The 17687-nt window shown below is 34.7% G+C and overlaps 3 protein-coding genes across 4 annotated transcripts; 1 reads left to right on the plus strand and 2 right to left on the minus strand.

Annotated features, from left to right (window-relative positions):
* The first annotated feature begins 1144 nt into the window (after positions 1–1144).
* Positions 1145–5247, plus strand: LOC111008933 (RING/FYVE/PHD zinc finger superfamily protein). Of its 2 annotated transcripts, none has more exons than XM_022281811.2 (8): positions 1145–1304; positions 2225–2517; positions 3153–3224; positions 3757–3824; positions 4021–4171; positions 4367–4447; positions 4531–4620; positions 4761–5247. In XM_022281811.2, the coding sequence occupies exons 2-8, from the start codon at positions 2245–2247 to the stop codon at positions 4881–4883; spliced, it is 858 nt and encodes a 285-aa protein (XP_022137503.1). In that variant the 5' UTR covers positions 1145–1304; positions 2225–2244; the 3' UTR covers positions 4884–5247. The 2 variants fall into 2 exon arrangements, with proteins under 2 accessions (XP_022137503.1, XP_022137504.1); XM_022281812.2 differs by lacking the exon at positions 1145–1304 and adding an exon at positions 1381–1973.
* Positions 5248–7371: 2124 nt separating this feature from the next.
* LOC111009088 (Exostosin family protein) lies at positions 7372–10619 on the minus strand. Its single transcript, XM_022282037.2, has 2 exons — positions 8978–10619; positions 7372–8088 (listed from the first exon to the last, which is right to left on the minus strand). The coding sequence occupies exons 1-2, from the start codon at positions 9953–9955 to the stop codon at positions 7567–7569; spliced, it is 1500 nt and encodes a 499-aa protein (XP_022137729.1). The 5' UTR covers positions 9956–10619; the 3' UTR covers positions 7372–7566.
* Positions 10620–15704: 5085 nt separating this feature from the next.
* On the minus strand, positions 15705–16423 carry MIF1 (mini zinc finger 1). Its single transcript, XM_022281809.2, has one exon. It carries the CDS (start codon positions 16122–16124, stop codon positions 15831–15833), a length of 294 nt encoding a protein of 97 aa, XP_022137501.2. The 5' UTR covers positions 16125–16423; the 3' UTR covers positions 15705–15830.
* Positions 16424–17687: the final 1264 nt, after the last annotated feature.

The raw sequence follows: 17687 nt of genomic DNA on the forward strand, positions 1-17687 counted from the left end.
CGTAACGGTCATAACGAACCGACTCCTTTACTCTGGTTATAAAAATGATCTTCATTCCTCCAACCTAGGTACGCAATTTTGCTCCAAGAACAACCTACTCGAGCTCGTACTTATACTAATTTGAGCATTATAGTGCTTGCTTCCTCACATGAACTCGTACTTCTTTAGCTGGATCAGTTGCCACGTGGTCAGATTCAGTAGCTCGACAAAACCCTACGTCAACATAACACTTGTTTTGTAAACTATTAAAAGTAAGACATAGATATAATTGGGCATTAATTGGTTGGCTGGTTGGCACAAGACCTGCTACACTATTCTACTAAAGAAACTGTCAAAGTCAATAGATGGAGCAAATGAAAGATCCCCAAAATTTCAATAAATCAAAACCTACTCCATTTCCCCAACTAGTTAATTTAAATACTTCATTTCAAAATGTAAGGAAAAAAAAAACAGAAAAAATATCCTCTCCCAAACACAAACATACCATTTCAATTTGGATTTGGCAACCATCCTTTTTCTTTTCTGAGATGAAATTATTTTTAAAAACACTTTTATAATTTTGATTGTTTTAAAAATTCAAAACAAATTTTGAAGCATGTCTCATCTACACGACATAACGAACAACTAAATACAGACATATCATATTAATATTTTATCGGAACATTATACTTCTTTAATGTTATTTATCTTGGTATGCTAAAAAGATAAGAGGTTCCATTAAAATTCTGCCTTATTTACCTTTAAAAATATGTTATGCGGAAACTATGAGATCATGTAAAACATTGTTCTCATTTTTGCTTTCAGTGTTCATTCTAAAAACATATTTTGTAAAAATCTACACAAATTAAACAAATACCTTTTTAAATAATTGGAGTAGGATAGAAATGATTATGAATTATAATTAATTATTTTATTTATAGGCTCGGGGAGGTGGGGCTCTGGAAAAATCTGTACCAAAAACGTTGATTCTGTGCCGTCCGTCACTGTTAATTGAGGCACTCCCTCTTACCCAACTGATTGAACGTGATCGTAACGTTAACTTTGGACGAACGTTACCGAACCTAGCCGCGGGGTACGGTTCGGAGTAGCGAGTACCCGAGCCTGTTGAACTTGAAATTTTCTTACATTACAAAAAAGAGAAGACCGAGTCCGAGAGAGACAAACACAAAAGATCCCCTTCACAAGCTTAGAAACAACCGGATAGTGTCGCCGATAAACGGGCTTCGAGCTAAGACTTTCTTTTTTTTCCACCCAAATAAATACTAAATTTTCAACCGGAGCGCGATTTTTAACAAATTTTGAAGGTATTTTTCACTTCGATCTTTTTATTCCACTTCCATTCTTTTCTCGTTTGCTTGCTCATGCTTTTACATTCCTTTTTTCTTATGATCATTGGGTTTTAGGGCTTTCTGTGAAATTGCATGCTGTGGGTGTTTTTTCTTTTTCAAAAATTTGGCGAGTTTTTGGGGTTTGATTTTGGGTTCTTGTAAGCTTAGCTAAATGGTTGAAAATTGATTCTCTCTCTTTTTATTATTTTTATTTTGTTGGATGAATGCGAATTGAAAATTGAAAGGTTGAACTTTTCTTTTTCTTTTTAGTGTGATATTTCTTATAACTTGTAAGGTGGAGTAAGCGAGAGTTCAGGAATTTCTTTGTACTTTTTCTGCACACATTTTAGCTGCGATCGTCGCGCAGCCGAAAGGTGCTGATTTGTAGTTCAATCTTTTCAGAAGCAAGGATTTCTACCTTTTTTTTTTTTAATCTGTGGGGAATTTATTGTTATTAAAAAACAAGTTTAGAAAGCTGTGATCAGAAAAATGCGATCTTTTGTTTGTGGGAGGTGTTAATTTTAAGAATGTGACTTACCTTTTATAGAGCCAATTGCTTGGAGTTCAAAATTTTCTCGGGGTTTCTCTTTTGGTAGCTGAGGGTTCCGAGGGTTGAGGGAAATTGAGCACAAGAAACGTTTGAGGGTGTGTGTTTTATGCTTTAAGAATCTTAGTTCGATCTATTTTTATAGACAAGTTAGTGAGTTGTTTGCTTTAGAGAATCATTTCATTTTCTCGTTCATTTTCTTTACAATTACATTATTATTTGTTTAATTTCTTTGAATTACCCCATATAAAACAGCTTCAGTAGCTTTCTTTCTGTGAGCTGTGAAGTAAGGGCAATCTTTTGTCATTTGTTGAAATAATGTATTTGAGTCTTGTATTTGGTGAAGCAGGAGCTTTTTTTGGTGCAAGAATGGGTGATCACATGGTTTTATGTGTGGACCGCCTCATAACATCTGAAAGTTTGCCATTGCTGCAAGGAACTACTGCTCCAGGATCTTCTTTAGAACCTTCATCTTCTCAGAATTCAGAGCCACCTGTTTGTGCTATTTCTGTTGAAGATGCGGATGAACATGATGGATCTGAAGATGACCCCCTTATTCAGACAGTTGAATGTCGCATATGTCAAGAAGAGGATAGTATTAAGAATTTGGAGATTCCTTGTGCTTGCAGTGGCAGCTTGAAGGTACCGTTTGCTAACTTATATTGCCTTGGTCCGTATAGTTTAACAAAATGGTTCTCTAGTCAAGAGACAATTTCATCATAAGAAGAGTCTATTTTGCTAATGTAGCACTAGCATATATCAGTGCCTTATAGATTTATGGTAATACTCATTATTAAGTGTGAATTCTTAGATGGTTGCCTTGGTCTCTTGACTTAAAAGGGCCGGAATAGAGGGTAATTATGATTGTCTTTATTGGTTCTGAGCATTATTTCTATTTTGCAAAATGTGAAGCAGACTTTTCCCTGACATGAACTGTTTGGGAAGAAAGCATGATAAAAAGAGATTATATTTCCAATTCTTATTATTTTCATCTGTATTTTTCTATTAGTTGGAATCCCATGGCAATGTGTAACATGTTCTTGGTGTTGGAAGTAATCAGGAAAGAAACCTTTTTTTAGGTTGTGGTAGTTTTCTTGACAAGGGGACACACCACATTTCAAGCCACACCTTTGAGTTGCATTTGTTCTATCTGTTGTTTGGTCAAGCCCTGCGCCCATGACCCCTTGGAGAAGTCTGATTATTATCATCATTATTACAGTTACAATTAATCTGTTTTAGATGCTTATAATTCTATTTAATACTTTTTCCTATTACAGTATGCTCACAGGAAATGTGTCCAGCGATGGTGCAATGAAAAGGGAGATATAACTTGTGAAATCTGTCATCAGGTAAATTTTATCACCATCATTAGAAAATCTGGAATATTAGTTGTTTTATTTAGTTAGAAAGGGATGTTTCTGGCTGATTGGGGTTCAACCAGTCATATCAAGAAGTTAGTAGAAAGAATGTATCTTTCTATTTGGAAACTACAAAAATGGCTTTATCTTTGTATTCAGTGAATGATTGGTATTATCAAGCAAATGCGTCAGGCTCATGAAAAATGATGCAGATGGTGGTTGGGTTGATCATTCATGTGTGCTAGTACATTAGAAAATATTATTACGATGTTGCATTCTCTGATGTTTCGTACAATAAATGCTTGTGGTTGAATGTTCGGGAAACATTGACGATGGCTAAAAGCCAACTTCTATGGATGCAAAACTTTCCCCCTCATTTACTGAAGGAAGTATGTGTAGTAGTTCGAGCTGTTAATAGTTAATCACATCTTCATTCTAAAGTTTTTCTCCTTGTATCGGGAAATATTTTCTTTGATGGGAAGGTCAAATAAACATGTTGATGTATTAATCCACTTGTTTTCAGAATTATCAGCCTGGTTATACCTTGCCCACACCTCCCCCTCACACAGAAGATGCCACCATCGATATCAGGCAAGTTTTGATTCTCCTAGTTTGCTCATGAATTTATACTAACACATAGTTTTAGAGGTGGTTGTATTATTTACTCTTTTCTTTGTTGGATAACTGATTCAATTTGACTTCTTGTTGCTTTTCGAATTCCCCCTCTCTGTTTTGTCATTAGAAGGTCTAATCCTTGATTTTTCTGTTCCTCACACGTGTCTTGCAGTGAAGGTTGGGCAGTCTCTGAAACTGCCTTAGATTTGCACGATCCACGACTTTTGGCAATGGCAGAACGCCACTTTCTTGAGGCAGAATATGATGAATATGCTGATGCCAGTGCGAATGGAACTGCATTTTGCCGATCTGCTGCTCTTATTGTGAGACTCATGATCTTCTGACTAATTTCCCATGTTAGATACTGTTTTTTGTTAATCCAGAGTTGGTTGAAGTCTGTCAACATCAAGAAGTTCTCTGTAGTTTTATATCAATGATCTCTTTCTCTCTGTTAACTTTATCACAGAAGATTGGTTTTTCACACCATTGTGTTGATTATTACTGTTGTTTCTTGACAGTTATTGGCTCTTTTACTGTTGAGGCATGCTCTGTACCTTACAAACGGTGACGGAGAAGATGATGCTTACACTTTCTTCTCGGTAAGTAAGACGTCAAATTTTTTTACCTTCAGTACTATAATGCTTGTATACTGGTTGTTGATAACTTTTATGTAAATTGACAGCTTTTATTGCTGCGAGCTGCTGGTTTTCTTCTTCCTTGTTACATCATGGCATGGGCCATCAGCATACTACAGCGTCGAAGACAAAGACAGGTGCGATGTGATGATGTTGGAAGAGCTGGTTTTATGTTTCAAATTCACATAATTATCATAATTCTCTCAAAAGATATTTCGGTTTTCATTCTTCAAATGTTTCTGAAAAACTTGAATTCTTGTTCTTTGATCGTTTACAGGAAGCAGCTGCTCTTGCAGCAACTGAAGTTGCATTTATGCTGCAGGCAGCACAAGGTCAGAGCCTGCAGTTTACCCTTGCTCCAGGGCCCGTAGCTACTCCTCATCCGGAGCCACTCCAATAATGATGTTGCTTTATGAGTGCAGAGAGGAATTATATATAAAATATTAACTTCAACCCAAATTTATTCTACTGTACTTCACCTTGGTTTTTTCCTTAGAAAAATATCAGTAAACTGTAATTTACTACATGCCTCTTAGCATCCTCCTGTGTAAGTTTTTTTAGTACTGCTTAAACCTGTCTCTTGCATTCTGTCATCTTCAATTTCTGAGTTGTATGTATATAGAATCAGTGATGGCTCTGTTCCGAGGTTTTTACCATCGATATCTAATTACTGAGTTATGATGAAGTTGGCAAAAATTAAAGTTGTTGGGTTGTAATAAATTTAGTTAATGAATATGTTGCCACAAGGCTCTCCAAATGGTTCATTTCTTTATTACATCTGTAACTTTACCGTATATGGCCAAGCAATCTATTATTCGATCCTAGTTGGGAAGAGTAAAATTGGTGTACGAGTGACCCCAACTATACATAATAAAAGGGCAGGCTTTTTTTTGGCTATCATGCTATAACATATGTATTGGAAATTGGAATACACTTTAGCTTGCATGATCTTTAATAAAAGGAGCCTATTAAATAAACAACGCAGGCTGTGGAAGCTGAAAGCATACGTAAACTAAGTTGAAGAATAGAAGGAATTAGAGAGGAGGGAGGGTGATTCAAAGATGGTCGGTCTTCATAGGTTTTAAAGGGCAAAAATAAAGGAGTTAGGTCTCAGTCGAGGGTTGGGCAAACAAAAGAGAGCACAGATAAAAAAGCATAAAAGAGCTCCATTTGAGCATATAATGAGAACCCAAGACTGATTTTTCTTGCAGGAAAGGAAAGCTTGCTTCTTTCTTTCTTTCTAGTAGAAGCTCTCTGTTCCCATCTCTGGTTTTATTTGCTTTATTGCTCTGTGTGTATTAATTTCAGATCTCTCTCTCTCTCTCTGCAGTCCAAAAAGAGATATTTTACATAGGAAAAGGGGGTTTCGTGTCCTTTTATTCTCACATGATTATGAGAATGTTTTCATAGACTAAACCGTAAGAGCACTTATCATCTGTTCTAATAATGTTTTGAGATTGGCATTTGTGGTCGGGTGACATGGAACGACAGGTAACTGAGAGGCCAGTCTTGGTCTGGTAAAAAAGGGCAATCCCAAAATTGGAATGGGATGTAAGGAACTAATGAAATGAATATTGAATAGCACAAGGAAAAAGATCCCTATTCCCTGTCTAAAGATAATGTTCCATTCAATCTTTTCTTTTCTTTTCTTTTCCCCTTTTAAATTCAAACCTGTCAAAGTACTTCTATTCTTACCAGCCTCATCTTGCTTCTTTTGCAGGCTTATCATTTGATGAATCTTAAGATTTCCCTACATGTTCTTGTTCTGGGCCCCAATTATGTCTTTTGCTTTTTGGTCATCCTATGCCATAAAAGATGATCTCTTGGCTTCTCTTACAACTATGAGCCATCCTTAACACAGACACATCCTTCTTTCTCCTCATCCCCTCCTCACTCAACACAAACACTTCCATCCTTCTTCTGGTTTCAAGTAAAAATGGGGTTTTTGATTCATAGGGCAGCCATTCTACTTCTTTGGATTGGGTTTTTGGCTCTTCAACCAGAAGGAACCAGTGGGTTGACAAACATTGATCTAGCACTCAGATGGGAGAAACCACAAGTTCCCATTTTTAACAGCTTCAAGTTTGTGAAGGATGTATCTCTTGGGGATGATTGGCAGAGAACAGTGGCTTTTGCACCGGCACCTTCGACCGGTTTAGATCCCACCCAATTGAATAAGAGAAGAATCCGAAGAGGATCCGATCCCATTCACAACAAATGTTGAGGTGAGATTGAAATGAAGAAGATACAAAGAAGTTCGTGTTTGTTTGTTTTCCTAGAAAAACAGAGTGGTGGAAGGCCCTGTTGATGAAAAGATGAAATCCCAGACAGTTCATCAAAGATTGTTGGTAGCTTTCTTGTAGAGTGGAAGAGTGCATCTATATGGGTAAGTAGGTTCAGTGCTGTACAAACTCAAGCTCTAACACTACAAACAGGTTTATTTGGATGTAATGTAATGTATAACAAAGAAAAAAAAGAAAGGTTTCTTCTGTCATACAAATAGGTAGATGCTCTGTAGTCCATGTTTTCTAAATTCTTTTTCATGCTTTAATTTTTTAAACTTTACGTTAAGTTTTGTGCTGAGAGGGGACTTGTTAAATCAAGTATAAAGTTATCATGTTGAAGATTGAAACCTAAAAAAAAGATCAAAACTTGAGTAATCACAGTTCTTAATAGTTGGATTTTAGAGAAGTGATGATGTAAATCGAAGACATGCTTAAGAGAACCAAGATTTGATTATTTTCCCCCCATCATTTTAGTGCATGAATTTTGACTTTATTTCTTCACTTATTTTGATCTCCACAATTTGTTACTTTTCCTTGTGTTTTTAAAAGAAAGTCCTGTAATAATGTATGCAGTAAAAAAGCTGAGGACGATTTTCAAGATGATGAGATCCAAATCTGCAATGAACTTTACAAGTTCAGAGAATGAAAATTTGAGTAAAGATTAATTCTAGACAGCCTCTAATCTCAAAACTTGTCTGTTTTGAGTTAAAAAAAAGATCCATGATCACAGCAATATGGTGCAGAAGGGATGATAGATCTCAGTGACTACAAAACTTCCTATGTTTATTGAATTCAATATCAATTGTTCTTTAGGAGAAGTTGAGATCTACTATACCTGTTCTTCCTATTCCGATTAAATTTTATTTTCGACACCTTACGCAACACTGCTTGCCAAATCATGTCGACAGCATCCCCTTTCTGAGATGGATACTGATATTCAAACTGAGGCACAATTTCCTTTATTCTATCCCTCATCTTCGTCCACCTTTCTCGTCCAATTCCACGAAGAAGATTCAGTAGATAGCCTTTCCTTATCGAATCAGCTGCTCGAACGAAGACACAAAACTCGGTGTAGTCCAAGACATCTTCATATGGCAGCTCAATTTCGTCGCTTATGATAACAGGAACACAATGACTTGCAATAGAATCAAAAAGACGATTCGATGATGGGGTGTCTCCTGCGATATTGAGGCAGAACTTGGATGCTGCCATTCCTTGGCCTGCCTTGTTGATACCATTCGCTCTAACACTTCCAAATGTAAAATGAACATCTTCCTCATCTTTCAGAAGGTAATATAGTTCTTGGCGAACTACTCCTCCCTGAATATGAATTCAAACAGAAAATTAGTATAATTTTCATCAACTTCAACGTTATCAGAAAATTTTACGAACACGTTTCGTTAGGACCCAGGAAAAGGGTGATAAAGTTGCGCAATGCAACAGTAGAAACCAAACACAACAGAGGAAATGCAATTTGAGGTTTATTGTTCCTTGAATCATAAAATGGAGGAATTCTTAAAAATAATTTTCTGTAAGAAAGGATAATTCTTTAGTTCATACTAGATATTTCATTTTGTGTCATTGGCTTTTCCCATGTCTATAACAGGATTGATCATTCCATGATACCATCAGAAGAGATGAAACCAATTAAGCATTCAATAGTTAATCTCGAACACTTCTCAAGATTGTTTCTCGTCTGCATATCAACAGTTGGCTACAGCAGAAAAACGTTCAATTATGCATCTAATTTGTGATCATAATGATTTAGTTAAAGCATAGCACATTTCTTACCAAGAGGCAAGAACTTTGTAATACTCCAGTTCATGGCCTTGTTCTTACCAACCTATCTTTTTTTTTTTTTTTTTTTTTTTAAGAAACAAAACTTTCAAGTTTATCTTACCAACCTATCTTATAAACATCAAGTTTATACATAGGCTAAAAAAGAAGAAGGCTATTTCTATCGGTTCGAGCACTTTGTAACAGAAAAATAAGATTATAAACAAGTCCATCATAAAAGAGATCATATCATATGCACTACACATCAACCAACAAAGGAATTTTTACTATTTAGACAATGATATCAAACACCAATGCAGAACAAAATCCAGGCAACAAAGTAGATATGATTGCTAGAATATAAGACTATAAAGAGAGAACTTAGAAAAGTATAACACATCAATAAGTTACTCGAAGTCACAGAAAGACTTACATCCTTCCTGTATATAGCTCCTTGAAAATACGCCAAAATAGGACGCTCGTCAAATGAGGCAGATTTGGAATTAGGGACGGTCTTTACTACATGTCTGTAAGGAGCAATAATATCTTTTTCAACATTTGCAATTGCAGCTGGGTACCTTCCAAAATCTGCAAGCACAAACATGGCTGAGCCGAGCTTCTTTCTTGCATCCAACATGCTATTTGGGTGGTGCGCAATTACAAGATGATCCTTTCCACCTGTTCGCTTCCACTCCTTCTGACTAAACAAAAACTGGATCAACCTATGCTGCAATATCTTGTTCACATTAATTTTCTCCTTCCCATGTAACTTAGAATGCTGGTTGTAGCTCAAGGATGAGAAAAATGGCACAAATATCACATCTGCTCGACTTGAATTCTTCACTCTAACTGCAGTGCAAGTATGATTGACATTCGGAACGTTCGATGATAAAAGATCAAGCGTAAGCCAATACTCCATACTGTGCTGTAAATTCAGCCCACCTGGGTATGATGGAATTTGACTTCTGTTACTGACATTAGGCCAGATTTGATCTGTCTCTCCCTTCCAACTCAATAATCCAAAGTGATACAGAGGTGGAAGATCATACATATATACTCTCAAACGAGCCCGAGCAGGATCACAGGCCAAGTCTGTCTGGTTTTCTACAGAATCTTCATCCTTGCTATAGTTGGAAACTGGATAATCAATATCCCTATCTCTAATGGCTTCTTTCGATTCCACAGGGGGAGCTTCCACAGCTTGCAGAGGAAGCTCCGCTGGTTCACTCTCCACATTGGGTTTTAGATAATTTGAAGTATTATTAACAACAATAAGCTTAAGTACTGAGCTGGGAAAGAATGAATCGTAGTTGGATTGTAGAATGAATACAGAAGAAAGGATCAAAAGAAACATAGATATCGTTATCAGATACAAAAACAACCTAGTCGGAAGCCTGCTTTTCTCCGACATTGCTGAAGACAAGTCCGTTAAACTTAGAGAATTAGACAATGCAGCAATCCGCCATTACAGAGGTCAACCAAGTTAGAATTCTTCAGAAAACCGAATACCGAAACCTTTTCAATGTTCCAATCAGAAGAAGTTTCATTGAGAACCAGAGGCAATAGAAGCTTTATATAAAGTTCCAACGATTATGAACAGAGAAGGGATCCCACTTGGCATCTATTAAGGGATTTGTCAAGAACCCATCCAAACTTATCCAATGCCCAATGTTCAGAAATCAAAAAGGTAGGATGATTTCCTCATTTTGCAACAGATATTTGAAATGGGTATAAACCCGGAGAAATGCTATCGGAATCTTTGCGTTTGTGCAAAACCCGGGAGCTTCTGGGTTTGCATTTTGCAACAGAGAAAGAGATGAATCTACGAGCAAAGAGGGGGAAATAGAAACAAAAGCTTACAAATCTGAGTGGGTGTGGAGAGGCAGCCGCAGCTTTCATTGAAGGTCATTCTCCATGAAAAATCATCTGGGTTGTGCGGCATTAATGATGGATGATCAGTTGGAATTGGAAGAAGGGGGCTTCTGAATTTCCACGGCGAATTATAGAACTAACAACTTTGAAATAAAAGAACCCCACTTTATACGGTTTGACCAATTATTTCCAGTTTTTCTAGTGGCTTTTAACTGGAATCAAAATCCTCCGTTCATTAATCACTCTATCTATTTATTGTGTGGATACTATTTAATACCCTCATCAAAATTATATCGAAAAAACTTAAAAAAAAATCCTTTTTTTCTTTTTTATATGAAATTGAAGTAGTTGGACAAAGCATTTATTGTGGGAACCCTCTTTCTTTTATTATTTGTTAAAAAATAAAATAGAGAAAATAAGAAGGCGCACATTAAAAAAACGCTCACAACCTGCTCTCTCCAATGCTCATTTCATGCGCATAAAGATGGAATTCACGACTCGTTTTGCTATTATTATGCAAATTAATTTCTGCTTTATTTTTAATCATTCTTATTTAATAATTAACAATAACTTTATTGTAGTCCTACTGCTCTTTTTTATACTTCTTTCAGCTGATAAATACCATTTGAGGTTAAAAAAAAAGATCATCAAGAATTCAGTTCTTCATCCTCTCATTGTATTTGATGGAAAAGAGTTGAAATACATTTTATATTCTACAACGTCGACTCGATTTTATTTAAAAATTATATAATTTCTAGATTAGATTATCGAGACGATATAGATGATTAAACTATAAAAAAAAACAAATTTTACATAAAATAAGAATCGTTTGGTTTAAAGATGAAGCAAAGTGGGAGAAAGATGGATGTGACTGGGAGTGAACTTTTTGCACGTAACAATATTCCAAAAGTATTCGATCATGAGTTTTTTTTTTTTTTTTTTTTACTTTTTATTTTTTGAAGTGTTAATAGAATATTGTTACCCCAAGGTAAAATTCAGTTGTCCTCATTATAGATTACAAAAATGCCTCGATATTTACACATTTTAATTATTAAACAAACAACTTAAATTCTTGAGATCAGCGAGAATTGGTTTTCAAGTCATTATAATTGGATGAGCATTAAAGACAAATTTCAATTATACAATACTACTATGCTTTTATTATTATTTGAGTTTAGTACAAGTTGAAATTAAATTTGGCAGAGAGATGTGGGCTTGGATCCTCCAAAAGTATTGTCTTCAACAAACCCATTAGGCCCAAATTAGGATATTGACTTAAATATTTATTCTAAAACCACAATTTCAAAATGTATAACAAAAGTGTTTAAAACCATTTTTTCCATTTGTCACATCCAGATTTTTTTTCATTTTTTCATTTTTTTTTTTGAGTTCAACAAAAGGGAGAAAATTTTAAACTTTTGAGATCAAAAAGGTAAATGATGCCTTATTCAATTGATTAGATGTACTTATATTGAATATGTCCTAAAAAAGTTTAAGAGATTTGAACCTCTAACTTTTAAGAAAATGAATTATGTTAGACGTGTGTTCATATGTACACATCACAAGAATTAGATAAGAACATAGGAAATATTTGACCTTGATTATAAAAGTCAAACATACCTAAAAGCATACAATAAATCTAAATATGGTTATTTTTGCTTAAAAAAGCATATTTAAAAATATTCCCTTGAAATTTATAGTTTAATAGGTTGCTGTCATATTTGATATTTTTTTGGAAAAAAAATCACAAATCTATTAGACATAAAATTAAAAAGTTAATATTTTACTAGACAAAAAAATCATTCTCAAACAAAGAAAAAATAACAAAAAAATTAATTTTATGTTTCATAGGTATGTGAGTTTTTTTTTTTTTAGACGTCGAATATGACAAACACATAATCGAAAGTTTATAGATTTGATATGATATAATGAGGAGTTATTATTATTATTAGATACCTATTAGATAGAAAATAACCTATAAACACTTTTTAATCCCCGTAAACTCATTAAATACAACCTAAAGGGTTATGAGGCTAAACTTGTAATTTAGCGTTGTATTGAGAGGGAGGAGAAATGGGGACTTATCACATATGATAAGATAGAACCCGGAGTTATTATTATTATTTTAGAATATTATTATTATTATTATTTATTTATTTATTTATTTTTGGAACAGATATGGGGATTAGGAGCACATGCAACCAAAACGACAGCTCTGCGAAGATTGCGCTGCCTGTAAAATCGCTATCCTCTCAATCTAGTTTCATCAATCTCCCAAATTTTGTAACTCCCCCTCGTAATCTAAATCATCACAAATTTTGTCAAAAATAAAAAGAAAATAAATCCATGTAATTTTTTAGATTACATTATAATGAAAGAAGGGAAGATTTGAGCCTACCTCTCAAAATACAGAAATATACTCATTTCCTCACCATCTAGAATTATTCTTTTTCAACTACATAAAATAAATAAAAAATATTTATATTTATTGGATATTACTTAAATGACCAGATTACCACTATCCCTATTGGGCTTAACATTTGGGCACGTTGAATAATGAGGTGTTGCGGCTGGGCCGGCCCATGTTTCAAATGAATTGGAGGTGCCCATTAAACAACTATGGACCACTTGGCCCAGTTTAGATAATATCCACTCAACCAATATTAAATTAATTATTTACTAAAGACAAGCTGGTGCAGTTTATAATTGTATTCTAGTTGAACAACGACATTACAGTGGGCCATGTCGTCGAATAATTTACTTTTAAGTGAATAGATTCTCAAAAAGCATTAAAAGGTATCGGTTACATATAATAAAAATATCAAAATAATGAAAAATACCACTTAATTTATCTACTCTATAATCTATACATCTAAAATGAAAGACAAGGATGTATAAATTTATTCCTTTTGTAGCTTTGATTTAGGCATATATTTAATTATGCGAGATTGATAAATAGACGTGAAAATGAATATAATAATGTGTGTAAAAAATTCTCCATCACCACACACCACAGCATGAAATGGAATGGAATATGGATGCAGACTTTTGAAAAGTTAGGCTTCCAAGTGATCTGTGAAGGCTACCCCATGATCCCAATTTGCCAAGCCCAGGCTTTTAGACAATGACAGAGACAGAGATGGATGTGTACAATGTTAAAAATTGAGAGCAAATGGGAATAGACTTTTCATGTCACTGTCTGTCTGCCCCCATCAAAATACCCAGCTCAACTTTTGTCATTTTTAGCCTATACCCTCCACAAAACCCAAACTTTTTTAGTTTAAAAGTAGGTTGAGTCCGCGGATGTTCAAACCTAGAAGTTTGAGAACTATGCTGAGGCTGGCGAAATCAATTTAATCCTCCCTGTATAGTGGGTCGTTACATAGATTCATTTTAAGGGCGTTCTTTGTCATTTTGACCATCTTGCTAAGAAGATAGAACAGCTTAAGTTGTGGAGGGAGAGAAAATTTTTTATGGGTTCTTTTATACAGCCATGAGACTAATGCCTAGAGATCCATTTCATCCAATATGATGGTACAATTGTGAGAGGTTATTATTTATATATAATGCAATGAACTTTAATTTGCTACACCTTTTCCAATAGGAAACTGAATAGCAACTCCATTAACTTTAGCTACAGGAGTTGGAATCCTTCACCTATATTGCCTTTGTCAAAAAGGGAACAAAAGGGGAAAAACTTTACCTGTAGGCTAGGCAAGTCTCGACACTTTCTTATACTTGAAGATGACAGTTTCAAACTTATTCCCTTGCCCTACTATTCATCATCACCAACAGCTAAACCCTTTAATTATCAAATCACATTGAAGTTGATATGTTCATACCATAATTCAATGAATTTGGGCTCTCATATAAAACCACATCTAACAAATTTTTATAAAGAGAGGCAAATTTTTTTAACCTAAGATGAATCAGGGCCATTGCCCCCTCTTTCTCTGCTCTGCCCCTGTCTGCAGGACTACTCAAAGAGTGTCAAGTCGAGAATACAAGCAATGCACATGCAAATGTTTAATTTCTAACTTTGAATTTTATTCTTCTGACTTGACAGAATTGATTAATCATATATGCTGCTTGATAAAGGGCAATAATAATTTGCTAATCCAGGGTAGTTTTTGCTGCTTAATCATTCACTTCAATTTCTAATCAGCCAAAAGTTTCAAAATTAATTTAATTGTGTACTCTCTGATGAAGAAACTACCTAGCCCTTCAAATCAGAGATGAAGTTTTAAAATGACATTCAACTTTAACCAATTTATGAAAGCTATGTATATGAGGTGATGTTGAAGAGAACACAGCTCAAAAGTTGTCCATCCACCATTGGTAGCCAAAAGAAGAAAACAAAAGCTCCACATGTATGCTATTAGAAAAATGCCAACATTATCATAAACAACAAATTTCACCACAGCACACCTATAGGGAGATGTAATAGGGTTCTTGAAACTTTAGGTCAGCTTCGAGTAAAAAATTCATTGCAATTTTATTACAAAACTGTGTGACATGATTGGATTTCTGTGGGCCTTGGAGGAGTGATATATATGAATATTTCTTTTCACAAATGATTGCTTCAAAGATAAGGTAAATTCCCATTATATTGACAATGCAGGCCCCATAGTTTTAGCTTGTTAAACGTCACATAAAGAGATAAAACCTTAAGGATTACAATGGCCGGCTTTGCCTTAATTAATTTGTTAAGATGAATTAAAACCAAAACGAGGTTGCTTTGTTTCAAGTCATATCCAAACTAAGCTGAAATTGTTAAGTTTTCTCTAAGCTTTAGAATGATGGATGGATGGACATCTTCATATTTCATATTAACGGGAAAAGAACCATTGCTTCACCATGAGTTGATGATGCTAAAATCAAAGTTTAAGATCAAAATTATCAACAAAATTCAGTGATCTCCTTAAGCTACTAAATTTGATGCATTGCACAAACAAAGAGAGCCAATTTCCCATATTTGGTAATTGGTGTGAGAGATTACAAAACCAATATCACTGAAGAGTTTTCAATGTAATAAGTGAAGCATTAAAAAGGGGAGGTTCAAATTTCCTTGATCTTGTTTGAACTAAAAAATACAAACAAATAGTCTGAAGAAATTAGTTCTTCTGGACAATACAGCACGGCCAACTGCAGTGTTTTTCTTTTTCTTTTGTCTTTTGCTTTTCCAATCACCAAATAGTAATTTCTATTCAAAAGAAGAGACTTTACAGGAAGGGAAACCAAAAAAAAAAAAAAAAAGGAATCGAAGAAGAAGAAGAAAAAGCAGCAAATCAATAAATACACAATTTAATTACAAATCTCTCGTTCAAACCACAATCGTTTGTAATATCAATAAATATAAAAAAGGGGTATTGAATATTGATAATTGGGTGTATTTGTTAAACTTTGACGATAATTTAGGCATTAGGGGGAGAATACTCACAAACCACTTCAGATTCAACTTCTCTTCTATGGAAATTCCTGTGGCAGCCACAAGCAGCACAAGTAAGAGCTCCATTAGAGCCTTCTTCTCCAGTGGCCAAGAATTCTCTGCAACCATCCACAGCATATCCTCCAATATTGGCCGCATGATTCTTCTGGCACTCCCCATATCTCACCACACTTCTCACCACTGAAGATGAAGTACTGCTGCTGTTTCTATTCGATGATCCCTCTGATCTTTTTACTACAACTTGTCTTTTCTTCATCATATATAATCACCCCTTAATTAGAAGAAGAAAGGAAAAAAACCCTAACTTTCTTCAGATGAAGAGCTGAAATGGGTGTGGGAATTTTGGGTTTATGTTTGATCTCCTCACTCTCATCAAAATCCCCCCCCCAAAAAAAAGTGAGGGGGGAGGAATCAGAAAAAAGAAAAAGGATTGATTGTGAGAATGCCTTTATTATCTCTTTCTCTTCTGGCGCCTATCAGCAATAACCCTAAACCCTAGCTAAGCTAGAGAGCTTTTATTTATAGGGCTTTACATAGTGGCATACCATAGGAGAATATTTCTAAAAAGATCACAATAACGTGGAATATGTTACAGCTGATTTCTCTCTATATCAATAGCAACCGGGGATTTTTAAATTGATGCACGCTTAACTTTAGAGTTATTATGATTAAGAGAAAGATATAGAACTATCAGTTCATCTATATATCCCTTCTATAGTAACTGTCAATTCTTTTAAGCCTATTTTAATCATGTTTTTATGATCTTAGAATTCTTCTCATTCGGATGTAGTAGTATCGATTCATCTATATATCCCTCTTGAGCGTCACATTAACACAAGAGTGGAGATTTGAACCGACGAATTATGGAAGAAATTGGAAAAATAGTGAAAGGGAGAAACGTAATAAAAAATAGTTTGGAAGGAAAGGGGTGGGGGAGGTTAGGGGTTGTATTTTGGGTATAATTAGTTGAGTTGGAATAAGGCAAAGATTGACACTCAACTTCATCTTGTCGACCAGTAGCCACACAGAATATCACCAAAACAAAACACAGTGCAACTTCCATTATCTTGCCTTCAACCCAAAAAGAAAAAAAAAAGCAATAAAAAGATATGATCAACAAAAAAAAAAACAATTTTTCTATGGAAATCTTATTATAAACTACTCGTCGTCCATGCTGCTACGTGTCTTTGGGGTCTCACAACTAAATTGGATATTATAAAAATTAAACACATGGGACAAAGAGCCCTACATACATACATATATATATATATATATATATATATATAATAAAGAAGTATTTTATAATTTGTGTTTGGAAATGATATTCCAACGGTCTTTTTAATTTTGTGGAAGACATTTCAACAAAATAATTGCAATTCCGCGTGTGTGTAGTACATCCATCACTTGTCTCTGCCTTTTTTCATTTAAATATATTTTATTTTTCGAAGAAAAAGAGAAGTGCTTTTTGTGGTTTGAAATTAGAACAAAACTTAGCTGGATATTGGATTATATTTGTTCTAAATTAATCAAGAGAAGAGATTCTTTTTTGTGGCCCTTTTAGAACAGTACCACCAGCAGCTAAAATGATTGGTATTAGCAAAGATTGTAAGGCCAAAATTGCTAAGGGAGACCACACCACCACATTCTTCTATACCTCTGGCCCTGAATTTTTTATATCAAATCAAACACATTCATTCTTAGAAATTAGTAAATTCGTTATAACTCAATTATTCCCAATCCCAAAATAGATAAAAAAAAATAAAAAATTGTGGGTTTAATTAATTGGGTTCCTGTGTACTTCTCCATTAGAGAGAGAGAGGGT

This window comes from Momordica charantia, assembly GCF_013281855.1.
Source record: "Momordica charantia cultivar OHB3-1 chromosome 3 unlocalized genomic scaffold, Mcharantia_2.0 BLBB01000003.1, whole genome shotgun sequence".
Classification (NCBI taxonomy): Eukaryota; Viridiplantae; Streptophyta; class Magnoliopsida; order Cucurbitales; family Cucurbitaceae; genus Momordica; species Momordica charantia.